Here is a 13,679-nt window from a genome sequence, read left to right on the forward strand (position 1 = left end):
TTTCTTGTAAAGCTAGTTGTTTTGTTAAGAGGTGAGGGGTATTTATGCACTACTAATGACCATAACACGGTAATACGAAAGTACTAAATCACAAAAGAACTTGGGACCTGTGTGGGTATCATACTCACGTGAACGGACAACTAGATTTGTTCAGATTTTTTTCTTTTAAACAGATAATTTAATAACTTATGTTTCCCTTGCCTGAATACGTCACTTGATCATACGAATGATACTGGGAATGGTTAAACACATCAACAAAAGGTGCCGCCGGCATTTCTGATCGTTATCCTCATATTTCAATATGCGCAACCCCTTCTTTTATTTACTTTTTTAGACAATGTTGCCTACTCGATACAACGTCCCTGTTGGGCAGTACGCGGGTGAAATTTTGTTTGGAGCACTGCGATATAACAACGAAAAACTCCTCATTTGCTACCACGAATAATCCGAAGTCGTCCAAGTTAAAATCAGCTATACGGGCGCATTCAGGTACGCCTGTACAATAATACAAAGTTGCCTCGAAACCTACTAAGTAAGCACGCCTACGCAGATAAAAATCACGTTTCAGGCACAACGCAATAGAGAAACGTCAGTATACTTCGAACATTTAGCTTAAAAAGAATACTAGTTTTCTTAGCATTGTCTTGCGTACTGCTTAATTTTGAACTTATTGGTGATAACGTCTCATGTCTTTTGTACGCATCAATAATATTAATAATACATATTTGACGTGCTAGGACCATTACGGCAGAAGAACAGAAAGTGCAATAATTTCTCGATAATGGTTCTTTTCAGTTCTTTCCACTCAGTTGTCATATCATAACAAATAAGCGTGAAATGTAAAGGTTCAGAAAAAAATTAATACTCATATCCTCAGCATTATCATCCTAGGTGACAGCAGTTTCATTATTTACAAGTACTTATTCAATCAATTTGCGGGCATGTTGACCGATAGTAATTAACAATTCTCCCAATATTTCGGATGAAAACTGCAAAATTATTGTACAGACGCGTTTTATAGCAACTTCAGCACAGAATTTATTTGTCCCAATTCAATAAACTAGTAATCAGTAAATTATCCAGTGTGATACACAGCATGTAATAAATTGTGTAAGTATTGTAATAAATGTTGTGTTGTTAAGCTATCTCATACATTTGTGGTTTTGTTGCAGGGAAGAGCTTCTCGCTGACCATCGTGATCAGCTCGACGCCTTTCCAGATAGCCACCTACAACAAGGCCATCAAAGTGACGGTGGATGGTCCTCGAGAACCGCGCACCAAGTCCAGTAAGTGCACCAGTATTGTCATTTTCGGGTTACTGACGGCTTCGAGGACAACAGGAAACTCTTGTCATGACAGTCAGTATGTCATATCGAGAAGAGTAGTGATTCACGACAAACACCTCTCTCCGAGAAGCCTGAGAATAATCTTCGTTCAAACTTTCCGTCCCTATGTTAGAATTACAGTTGTCCGTACTTTAATTCAAGTTTTGATTTTCATTTTCGGAGCTTGCATCCATTGTCCGTATCAAAACATACTGTATCTCATTTAACATTTTTATAGTTCCTTCCAGTCTTTTGCTAACTATCCACATTTTGTGTGTTGTTTATTATTTTCCCCCTATGTCTGACATGACAAGTAAATGACGACATTGAAATCAAATACGGAATTATTTTCTGAAATTCCATAGCTGGAAAGTAGTGTTATGGAAGAAATACGAGTTTCAGAAGCGTTCCCACGTATCAATTTTAATGTTACATTATTGAAAAATATTACATTTTTTTGTGAATTTTGTAACATCAGGCGGTAAACATCCTCGTAAAGATAACTGAGTTGTTCCATCTATTGATACAATTGATGTTTCGTGTTCATGATATCTTCAGTGACTTCATTGGAGTCGCTGTGTATGGCGCTCCATCACAGACGTCAAAATAGTCTTCGGTCACAATGCGCACACCATTTACATGTGTGTCATTCCGTTACTTCTTCGACTGTCAGTTGGTTTCCTGGCGAAGACAATGAGCGATGTTGTCAAAAACTTTCATTTTCATAGAGAATTAAGGCGGTCACACTTAATGCCGTAGAGTTTCGCTCTCATATTTATCTGCTTCGACTACTTTAGATTAAACTTGAGAGCATTTGAAGCCAACATAATAAATTCTTTGAAAATTCGAGTAAAAAGATGGAGTAAATGCATTCAGTTTTAGATACGCTACTGTTTACTGACAGAAACGAAAGCTATATCCCAAATGAGGATAGGAACGGATGAAAATAACAGAATGCTGCAATTTCGTTAATACTTTCTTGTCCCATTCAAAATCTTCATATTTTCTATCTAATCAGAAGATTCGTTCACGAAACTAGTGTCTGGATTGCTCTGAACTGTTTCCTTCCTCCTTTTTTCGTCTTTACAGGTGTGTTACGTTTCTTCACCCTCCAGTATACTAAGTGTAGCAAAACATGTTTGAACTAAGACACCAAGTATCTTAAACCCGTAACAAATACGTTATTTTGTACCAGAGAAAGACAATGTATTAGCGGCCTTCCAGAGGTCTGAAATTCGACAAAACTGGATGATCAAATCAAACATTCCTCCAGTGGTCCAGCGTCTACTGAAAATTAAGAAATGTTCTCGTTTTTAAAATATGTATTAGGATGTTTACTGACATATAAATATGCAACCAGCTTTATTCTAGTCGCAGACTACAGTAAAATATCTACGATTTCGCCGGATTGCTCGTCTTTATTCTTGAGACCTCCACGTGAGATTTAACACTATGTAGACAGTTCGACTGTTGCACTGTTTTTCCTCGATCAGCTGTTTCTAGAGTCGTCTTTCCCACAACGAGTTCAATTTCATTCCGTATTTTTTTCTCATTGGCTGCGCCAACAAGTTATAATGCTAGCATTGCGTTTCTGTATTTCTTCGCTACCTTGGTAAGTTGCGCGAACAATGAGGCAGAAGTCTACAATTTCCTAAGGTTCCTTAACGGATGCACTGCGCTTCCCCTAATTGCTCTAACAAATCTAAGGCTTCACTTTTAATTTCCTATTAGTCATTTCATGCCTTAGTTTATTTTTTTATCACTTCTTTCGGTTATCCTGAAGCTGTGAAACGATATGAAAGGCTGAAGAAGTTTACCAGCATTGCCGTAAACTTAAACCATTATATAATTTCGTTTTTATCCCTATTACCCTACATTGATACACAGTTAAGCATTCATTGTTACCGTACATTAACGAGGAGTGTCGGAAATCAGATCAGGGGACTAAAAGGTAGACTAAGTGAAGAAATTCTACTACTTTGGAAGCCAGACAACATATGACGGACGATCGACGGGGACATAAGAAGAAGACAAGCGCACCAGAAGAGAAAATTCATCGGTAAAATAAGTCTTGTAACATCAAAATTCGAGAAGGAGTTGTGTGAGAATACATATATGGTGTACGGCACTGTAATGAAGTGAATCATGGATTGTGGAGAACCGGAAAAGAAGGGAGTTAAAGAGTTTGGGACGCGGTGTTACAGGAGGAGGTCGAAAGTTGAGTGGTATGGTAAGATCAGAAATAAACACTCCTTCTACAGACTCGGCGAGTAAAGGAATATATGGAACACACTAATTAGAAGAATGAACAGATAACAGGACATGGGAATAGCTTTAATGGCACTTTCCAGTGCCATCGACAGCAAAAACTTTGAGAGAGAACTTGTATTGGAATATTTCCAACATATAACTGAGGTCTTTGGGTGCAAGAGCTGCTCTGAGAAGAAGAGGTTGGTGAAGGAGTCTGACATCAAACGTGCGTTCCATTCTCCCCCCCCCCCCCCCTCCCCCCTCCCGCTACCCATTCCACACAAAATAAGTTGGTCGTAGCAGTAGATAACATAGCAGGAATTATGTGAATGGACGGTAACGACGGCACAATACTTACTTGGCCGTCCAGTATAAAATATAAAACCCCGAAAATTCAACCTTTGGGTAGAGAGCAAGAACTCAGAAAAAAGCAAAAAGCTTATGTATCACCCTCGATCGACTAATAAACTGGAGCAACAACACCGGACTGAAGACTGCGGCGGTACACAACAAAACTGTCAAGATAGACTCATACAGCCTATAACAGGGACGGAGGGTGAGGGTGAGGGGGCGAGAGGGGGGGGGGGAGGCAATTCCAGCAGGCACCAGTGACCCTGCACATACACAAAATGTTCATGAGGGCTGTCCCGCAACACGTTGCACATGCATGGATCGGTCACGAAGCACCACTAACAAGGATCGTATCAGCAAACAGAAGAATGATGAAGGCTGGGTACTGCAGGAAAATTTAGATATGAACTAACAGCATCCGTACACATAGTACTAAGCGTCGAACGTATCCTAGACGTAGACAGATTGATCTGGCAGGCTGAGTACTCATTTTTCCTCGTGTTTTAGTGTTGGCCGGCCGGGATGGCTGAACGGTTCTAGGTGCTAGAGTCAGGAACCGCGCGACCGCTACGGTCGCAGGTTCGAATCCTCAGGCATGGGTGTTTGTGATGTACTTAGGTTACTTAGGTTTAAGTAGTTCTAAGTTCTAGGGAACTGATGACCTCAGAAGTTAAGTCCCATAGTGCTCAGACCCATTTGAACCCTTTTTTTGTGTTCCTGTTAACACATATTGCTAAAACGAATTTCACGCTAGTCTCCTTTTCGGTCGATATGTCTAAAGGCCACGTAGAATTCCACTTTAGAAATCATTTTGTTTGTAACGGGAAACAAACCCAAGCTTTCCATCGACACTGAGCTTGCACGAAAGATGCGATGAGCAGTAGTTTTTTCGGCCGATTCCAGCTACACGTTGCGAAAAATAAACTACAAATACCTGCCCAAGAACCAGAGAAAATGCACCTGACGACTCTTAGGAGATACACCCTGGATACCAGTAACAGCGTTAGAAATAAGACAAAGAATAATCTGGGATAGAGCGTCGTACCAATTGGAGGAAAAAAGAAATTGAAACTTATCGAATAAATAATCGAAGACGTTAGGTGAAAGTTCTATTCTGAAATGAAGAGATTGGTAGGGAACTACTGGAAGGCCGAATCTCATTAGTGAGAAGACGGAGGATCTGAGAGATAGTACTTCAGGTGGAAACACTGTTTAGAGATTAGGCATTATTTTACAGTAATAAAGCGCCGAGACAGTCCTGTTGACAACACAGTGGATGTCAGAGACTTGGTTGCCGTTCCTAACTGATAAATCATTTATGTGTATCGATTCCACAAAGAAACCTCGGGTCTCATTACAACAACATCAAACGCCGCAGGGTAAGAGGCTCGTTTACGTGAGGGCAGAGCTCGGCCGGTAATAGCCGAACGTACAGGCTTTTGGAGGAAGCTCCGCGGCGCGCGATAAAAACACCCCGCCCCCGGCTGGTGGGACGCCGCGGGTCCGCGAGTCTGGGTTGGAGGCTGCCGTGTCGCCTCCACGGGGAAGCTCCCACGGCCTCCGCCCCTTCTGCGCCGCGCCGGAATCTGCCGGAATGGCCCGGATTTCGCGCGCCCCTCCAATTGATCTCTCGATATTCCCCCTACCCCCGCCGCTGCCCTTCGCCGAGCGCGGCATCTCATCTGGGAGCGGCCGTATCCCGGCGGCCGATAGCCCAGAAAACTAACCTCCGCCAGCCGCGCATCGCCCTTGCGGAGGCGATCGCCGCCCGCACTACCGCCGCCGCCGCCCCCACCGAGCCGCCCTCCCTACACCACACCCGGCGTTTCCTCAGCTCGTCTTCCACTCCACGCGAACCCTAGCTGGTGAACCTGCACTGGTGTCCCTAACCTAACGACTATTTATCTTTTGTTTATTGCTAAAGGTTACTTCAGAGATCGTTCCGATTTTGAATCGAATTCTATATTTTTGTTTAGCTGTTGCCCACACTGTCTTCTAACATTGCGGTTTCCGTGAATATTCGTCTACTGTTGTGTAGTAATAGGTGCATTCAAGTTCTAAGGCCCCCGATTTTTTTTCTCCGGACTGGAAAGAGATAGAAACATGAGCATTGTTTTAAAATGAGGCCGCGTTCTTTGTCAATATGTCCCAGAGATGGCAGCACCGTACGGTAGATGAAATTTTACCTCCAGCGGCGAGAATGAGAACTCTTTTAAATACTTAAAATGGCGACGTTTTCCTTACTTGAACAGCGTGCAATCATTCTTTTTCTGAATTTCCATGGTGTGTAACCAATTGAATTTCATCGACAGTTGAAGGAGACATGTGGTGATGGAGTTAGAGATGTGTCGAAAGTGTGTTCGTGGGTGCGACAGTTTAATGAAGGCAGAATATTGTGTGAAAACAAACCGAAATAATCTCGGGTTCGCATAAGCCGGTCTGACGACATGATCGAGAAAGTGGAGGTAATTGTTTTGGGGGATCACCGAATGACTGTTGAACAGATCGCCTCCAGAGTTTGGCATTTCTGTGGGTTCTGTGCACACAATCCCGCATGACGACCTGAAAATGTGAAAAGTGTCATCCAGGTGGGTGCCACGAATGCTGACGGACGACCACATGGCTGCCCGTGTGGCATGTTGCCAAGCAATGTCGACGCGCAACGACAGCATGAATGGGACTTTCTTTTCGACGGTTCTGACAATGGATGAGACGTGGATGCCATTTATCAATCCAGAAACAAACCGCTAGTCAGCTCAATGGAAGCTCACAGATTCACCACCACGAAAAAAATTTCGGGTAACCGCCAGTGCTGAAAAAATGATGGTGTCCATGTTCTGGGACAGCGAGGGCGTAATCCTTACCCATTGCGTTCCAAAGGGCACTACGGTAACAGGTGCATCCTACGAAAATGTTTTGAAGAACAAATTCCTTCCTGCACTGCAACAAAAAGTCCGGTAAGGGCTGCGCGTGTGCTGTTTCACCAAGACAACGCTCCCGCACATCGAGTTAACGTTACGCAACAGTTTCTTCGTGATAACAACTTTGAAGTGAATCCTCATGCTCCCTACTCACCTTACCTGGCTCCTAGCGCTTTTGGCTTTTTCCAACAATGAAAGACACTCACCGTAGCCGCACATTCACCAGCCGTGCTGCTATTGCCTCAGCGATTTTCCAGTGGTCAAAACAGACTCCTATAGAAGCCTTCGCCGCTGCCATGGAATCATGGCTTCAGCGTTGTGAAAAACGTGTATGTCTGCAGGGCGATTGCGTCGAGAAGTAACGCCAGTTTCATCGATTTCGGGTGAGTAGTTAATTAGAAAAAAAACCGGAGGCCTTAGAACTTGAATGCACCTCGTATATACAAACGATGCGAAGAGACTTCTTAGCTTGTTTGCAGGTGTTGCTGTCGTTCACCGTCTAGTAAAGACATCAGAACATCAGAACGAATTACAGAATGATTTCGGCAAGGTATCTGTTCTCAATGTTGAGATGTATGTGAATTCCGAAGAGACTTAACTGCTGAGGTGTTCGGTCCCTAGATCTACAACAATACTTAAACTAATTTACGCGAGGAACAACACACTTATCCATGCCCGGAGAGAGGACTCTAACCTCCAGCGGGAGGGACCGCGCAAGCCGACGCACTGCGCCTCAAAACGTGCTGCAACTCAGCGCGGCCAACGTATCTCTATGGCGCGAAAAATGTCACTTAACCCTCAACACTAAAAAGTGTGGGATCAAATACGATATAAAAAGAGAAATTTATGGCAGAAGCACGCCAGCCACTTCAATAAAGGCCTGTGTTAGACAAAAGGACTTCTTACCACCATTACTATTTGTGTTTTAGGAAAAAACTGTAAGAATATGGAATTTAGGCTAAAAATATAAATAATTTTGATAAGAAAATCATATTGAATTGAGGTAAGCTGACGGGCTTTTGCAGACCATTTTGCTATACTTCAAGAAAAACTGACAGAAGCAGTACATCAAATAACTCTTCAGAAAAGAATAGAGAGCAGAACTGGCCTTAGAATTGCAGCTGAAAAAAGTGATAATATTAAGTAGTGCACCAACAAATACAGAAACCCGAACAGTAAAATATAGCGAGTTACTAACTTAAAATGCCTTGGAAAAACTGACTGCACTGCAAAATAGACTAAAAGAATTTGCAATTAATGTCAGAGTTAATAAAACAGAAAGAGGAAAAGAAGTATCTAGAAATACAAAACTAAAAAAACTTGATGACAGTGATAAGACGAGGATGTTTATATGCATGTGAATGCTTAACAATGAACTTGAAACTAGACATATCACAGCTAATTGAAAGAAAAAATTACTAGAAAAATTATCGGTGTGATACAAACTACAGATGGTTGTGTAATGAGAATTACTGAGGAGATCCAGCAAAATATACAAAAATATCTGAATAAATAGCAAAATGAAGGTTGATGTTCTTAGACTACTCTACCGAACGAATTAGAACAGCCTAACGAAAGAAATATTCCCGTATTTCTGCAAAAATAAATCAATAATAACATGTATTACAGAAGTAAGAAGATAACTGAAAGAAACAACGTCAGAGAATCGCAAAATAACAAATCGAAACCTTTTTAAGAATAGTACGGGAGCAACATGGACAAAAGAGAAGGGTCGACTACATGGGGAGAAGATAAGGGAGTACCTAAAAAATAGCAAACAACAAAGAAAGAAGATAAGAGACCTGTTGGTTGAAAGCCCTAATAGAGCTTCCTTTTTCGAGTAGCTATTGTTGCAACATTTACATCCACACGTGGACTATACGATATTTACCACTGTCAGTCAGCTTGCATTTAAACATAAGTGAGGCAAAATGAGCCCTGGAGATATATATAGCTGAAGTCGTAAATTATGTAACCATGACTACCTACTTTAGTGTATACGTGATAACAACATCGATTCAGTTTAACAGATTATGACGAAGTGTAATGCCAGCTGGCTTATACACACTGAATTAAAATAATTCTTACTGATCTGAAGATAGCTCGCTAATGAGCTGAAACTAAAAATCAATAAGGCGATCGTGATCTAGGGTTTTTATCCACACATTTAAAATAGCAGATCACATTGAAAACAGCATATCCTGATTTGACAATGTGAAATAACAACGGAAAGAAAGAAGGGGAACTGAAAAGTCTATTAGGTCCCAGCAGGGCAGTCAAAAGAGAAAAAAGAGCAAGAAAATGGTCAGCTATAAGGATCCGGAAATTAAATTATCCTTCCAAAAAATTATAGTAGCCAAACTACTTCTCTTTGTGCCTGAGGTCCTGAATCAGGCCTCTCGAGATGTGGACGTGATTACCAATGTGATTACCGAGCGAGGATGCCGGTTCTAATCTCCGTTCATCCATCCAGATCTAGGCTTTCCGATATTTCCCTAAACTGTGCTGTGCTGCGCAGGGAAAGAGGCTCAATCGATTCCTCTTCCCATCCTTCCCAATCTGACCTTAAACTTCCGTCTACAATGATCTCGTCGTCAACGAGATTTCTAACGTTAATTCTGATTACTCCAACGTCACTGGTGGCAGTGAGAAATAATGACAAATGACGTGCTTGCCTCCGAGAATTGCAGCCGACTCCAGAAGTGTATAGCATATTTGAGCAAGTAAAAAGTTTCGAACATACTGACGAGTTAAAAATTTTATGATGTATATGGATACTACACAAACCATCTTACGATGTGCGGAGGAAGATACTGAAACGTCCCCTTAGAAAAATTATAAATGTGTGCTTAGACTGACATACAACATTTTTAGCGCAACGCAATCTGACTTTCAATAATCCCTACAAAACAATGGCCTTCACTAACATTAACCTATACATTTCACAAATAACTTACCTCACAAAAATCTTCGTTACTCGAACTACTGCAATACAGCGAGCGCCACTACTGCCAGCCAAATAAAAGATTCAAACTATTGAAGGCACTAACTACTGATAGATATAGTTAGGAAATAAAAGATTTTGATAGAGGACAAGCAATGTATTTACCTTAATAGTGTTCAAAAGTCATAATACATATAGCAGTTCGTGGCATCCAGTCTTACAAATTTACTGTCTCTGATGGACACACGTCCGGATCATCCGCTCTCAAAACTCCGCCGTCTCTCTCCCCACAACCACCACTGCTGGCGGCTCACCTCCAACTGCGCAACGCTACGTGCTGTTAACAGCCGACTGCCCAACACTACAATAGCGACTATTTCAACAATGCCCACCAGCCACAGACTGCACACAGCACAGTTAGTGATTTTCATATAGAGCGCTACATGGCGTTACCAACATAAAAACCTAAACAGCCTGCTTACAATACCATCAGTACTATTATACTGTACAGTGACACCAAATTGATGTATGTTAAGAATTTGAAAACGGCAATTAAAATTTACCGAAACTAGTCGTCCGTTTGCATATTTCATGCAATATGGACTGAATAAAACTACTCCAATGAAAAGATTATGTATTTTTTTTAAATAAGTGAATTATTAAAGAATATTACTTTCTTACCAAGACACATGGTCTGATGACGATTCACAAAGATGGAAACCAATAAACTGTCATGTATCCACCTAATGCGATCAAGGCAGATGAGAAGAAACGTGTAGGGAATGTTCTGCTACGGGCACCTACCGAGATTAGGTTTCTTACACTTACGAGTTATCCGAACATGGTGGTATTCTTGAAGAAGGTGACCCGGTAAAAATGTTGCGGAATGCTAGGGACGGCGGAGGAAGGGAAGAAACGACCAGCACGGGCGGCGGACGGCCGCTGCATTAACAAGCGTCGTGGGGGAGGCGGAGGGGGCGGAGGAGGTGGTGGGGGTGGCAATTTTAGCGGCAGCAAGTAGCCGCCCTCACGCCGCGCCGCCCGTCTAATTGCCTTGTTCGTTGCCATGGAGATTGCTAACACACACACAGGCGGCGAGCGGCAGTAATTAGTAGCACATGAGGTGGTGGTGGTGGCGGCGGCGGCGACCGCCCCTCTGGTTCACCTCTCTCGCCCCCGGCTCGGCACCGGCCGGGCAGTCGGCGGGGGGCTTCAAAAGAGAAATCAGTCCAAATTGCAGGGAGCTCCAGGGTCCGAGTTTACAACTGCTGCGCTCTCGCGCTGCCACACAGCGCAGAAAAGGGGGAGTCGGAGGCGCCGGCTCTGGCAAAGTAGCGCCGGCGAGGGCCGTGCCAGATATTTTTTAATGCGCCGCAGAGGCGGAGGAACGTGTGTGTGTGTGTGCGCGCGCGCAGAGAGAGCGGCTAGCGGCGGAGGCAGAGAGAGCGAGAGAAAGAGCGCGTCGAGAGGGGGCGGAGCTGCTTGCGCCGGGGGCTTTTTACTTTGATGCTCTTTATTCCGGGCGCGGATTCTGTATCGCGCAGCTTTTAACACACACGCTAATGTAAACCGCGACCGGCGCGTCGCAAGGACAAGAAACGCGGCATCACACAGGGGCCCCCGCTGGTGTTAATAACACGGCGTCCGCGCGACGCGCTCGCACACACACACACACACACACACTGCCGCGTACACGCTGACACACACTCGCGCACGAGAGAAAGAGAGTGCCGGGTAGATATTGCCGCAACAAACGGCGAGCATCGCCGGCCGCGCCCGAATTAATTGGAAACCGGGCTTTATTTGGGCGGCCAAGTATTGCGTATTTAAAAGGCCCCCGACAGGCGCCTGTCGCTGCTACGTCACTTGGGGCGTCGAGAAGGAAGAGGAGGATGGGAAGACCGAGAGAGAAAGGAAAAGGAAGGGGGAAAAATTAGTGTCCGGCCATTCCCTTTTGCGGCTGCTTTGACGTGCGAAGGATTCGTGGAGGGTGGGCAGAAGCAGCAGTCTCGTGCACGTTGCCTTGAGTTGTCAGCTCCATTGACGTCTGCTTGGCAGATTTTGATGAGAGCCCCAAGTTACCTGTACTCCTGAAGGGTTGGAGATGCGTCCTGACTGAGTTTCCTTCTATCACATGATCTGTAGCAGCGTAAATTGATTAACGCGTATACGCCTGCATGAGACACCGGCGGCTCGCGCTAGATACTGCTATCAGGCGTTGTGTACCGTCGGTGGCTCACGTTAGACGCATTGTGTACCAGCGGTGACTTACGCAAGACTACGAGTTATGCTACCAGCAATACATTAACGTATAATGTATTACCTATGAGCCAGGCGTAATGTACAGCTTTTAATTTTGTGTAACCCTCCAACGAGACTTTCTGAACAAATGAGATATCACATAATTTGTGATCAATTTAGTGTAAAATTATTTTACGTGATCTGTCGCTGTTTTAGAAGAATGGATTTACGCTACTTTTAGAATAGAATAAAAACCTAAGGTTTCAATTCGACCCCCGCCCCACGCTGAGAAACAGGAAAAGCAGCGCCCCCAGAAGACGGAAAGCGTGACACACCCGTTCCGCCGCACGACGAGAAGCACATTTCTCAGCTGATTAACTTCTAATGCTTCTAATGGTCGGTGTTCACAGTCATGTAGAATTTTTTAAACGGCAGCATATCCGCTATTGACTGTAGCAATTATTTATTTCACGACTGCAGTTTCGACCTTTTGACCATTATCAGGTGGTACTGTAAAAGATTTTGCTTCACCACATGCCAGAATTTAAAATCCTCCTAGATGTATACATGTATTCGTCAAAAACAAGCATTTTCACTGTAGACATGTAGTAACATCAGAAGAGTGTGAAGCTCTGTACGTGTTGGAGGATTTTAAAGTCTGACGTGTACTGAAGCAAAACTCTTCTGCAGTACCACTTTGGCAGAAAGTGAAATAAATTGTAAGTGAACGGCGAATATCATGTCCTTTAAACAGTTCTCTGCTGTGGCGTGAATATGTCAAGGTGGTTTGGCTGTCTCACTACTTCTTTCATTCTGCAGTCGATAAGTCTGCGTTTCGCTTCACGAGATCCACTGATACAACAGTGTATTTAGTATTCGTCAGGACCATACGTACAAAATTTGATGGCATTAATCTCTTTCGAGAATCACAACAGTAGGATGTTTAATCAGTACGCTTATCGCAAGGCATGATTTTTTAAATGGAAAGCGTGAGGGTAGCGCTGAAGAGGCCAACGACTCACACGAACTCCTCAACTTCTACACACTCAAAACAACTCCGCATCATGGACTGAACTAAACTTAGAGCCTGTATCCGAACTCCGCAACTAGAAGCAGACCTGTGTTTTTTTGTTTTGGCCATTGCTCACAACACATTAGTAAGATGTGTTGTAGAGGTGTAGCAATGTTAAAGTAAAGAGTACTGTCTCACGAGTAGGAAAAATGATCGGATCCAGTGTTAGTGGCGTACTGCAGGACACAGTAACATCGATTAGGTAAACATCGACGCGTAACAATGCAAAGCGACATGAAATGAAACGAACGTGTACGGCCAGTGTGTTCCAAAAATTGTAGAAATGTACGTAACCCCTGTGTGAGCACATTCTTGAGTATTGCTACATTGTTCAGGATCCTCACCAGGTCAGATTACGGAAATACGCGGAAGCAATTCAAAGACGTGTTGCTAGATTTTTTGTTACAGCTAGTTTCATCAATACTCAAGTATTAAGGAACTGCTTTATTAAAAATGGCAATTGGTAAAGGGAACAAGATGGTCTTTTCGAGAATAACTATTGAGAAAATTTGAACTAGCGTCTGCGACAGATTGCAGATCACTTGTACCGTCACCAAGGTTGATCCCGCGTAAGG

The 13,679-nt window shown here is 43.4% G+C and overlaps 1 protein-coding gene across 1 annotated transcript in view; it reads left to right on the plus strand.

Annotated features, from left to right (window-relative positions):
- The window catches only part of LOC126335349 (segmentation protein Runt-like), a 107,534-nt gene that overhangs the window by 28,648 nt on the left and 65,207 nt on the right, over nucleotides 1–13,679 (plus strand). The window contains exon 2 of the mRNA XM_049998534.1: nucleotides 1,173–1,286. Coding sequence (XP_049854491.1) covers nucleotides 1,173–1,286 — 114 coding nt within the window. The remainder of the gene's footprint in view (nucleotides 1–1,172; nucleotides 1,287–13,679) is intronic.

The sequence above is a fragment of the Schistocerca gregaria genome, chromosome 2, assembly GCF_023897955.1.
Source record: "Schistocerca gregaria isolate iqSchGreg1 chromosome 2, iqSchGreg1.2, whole genome shotgun sequence".
In the NCBI taxonomy this organism is placed as follows: domain Eukaryota; kingdom Metazoa; phylum Arthropoda; class Insecta; order Orthoptera; family Acrididae; genus Schistocerca; species Schistocerca gregaria.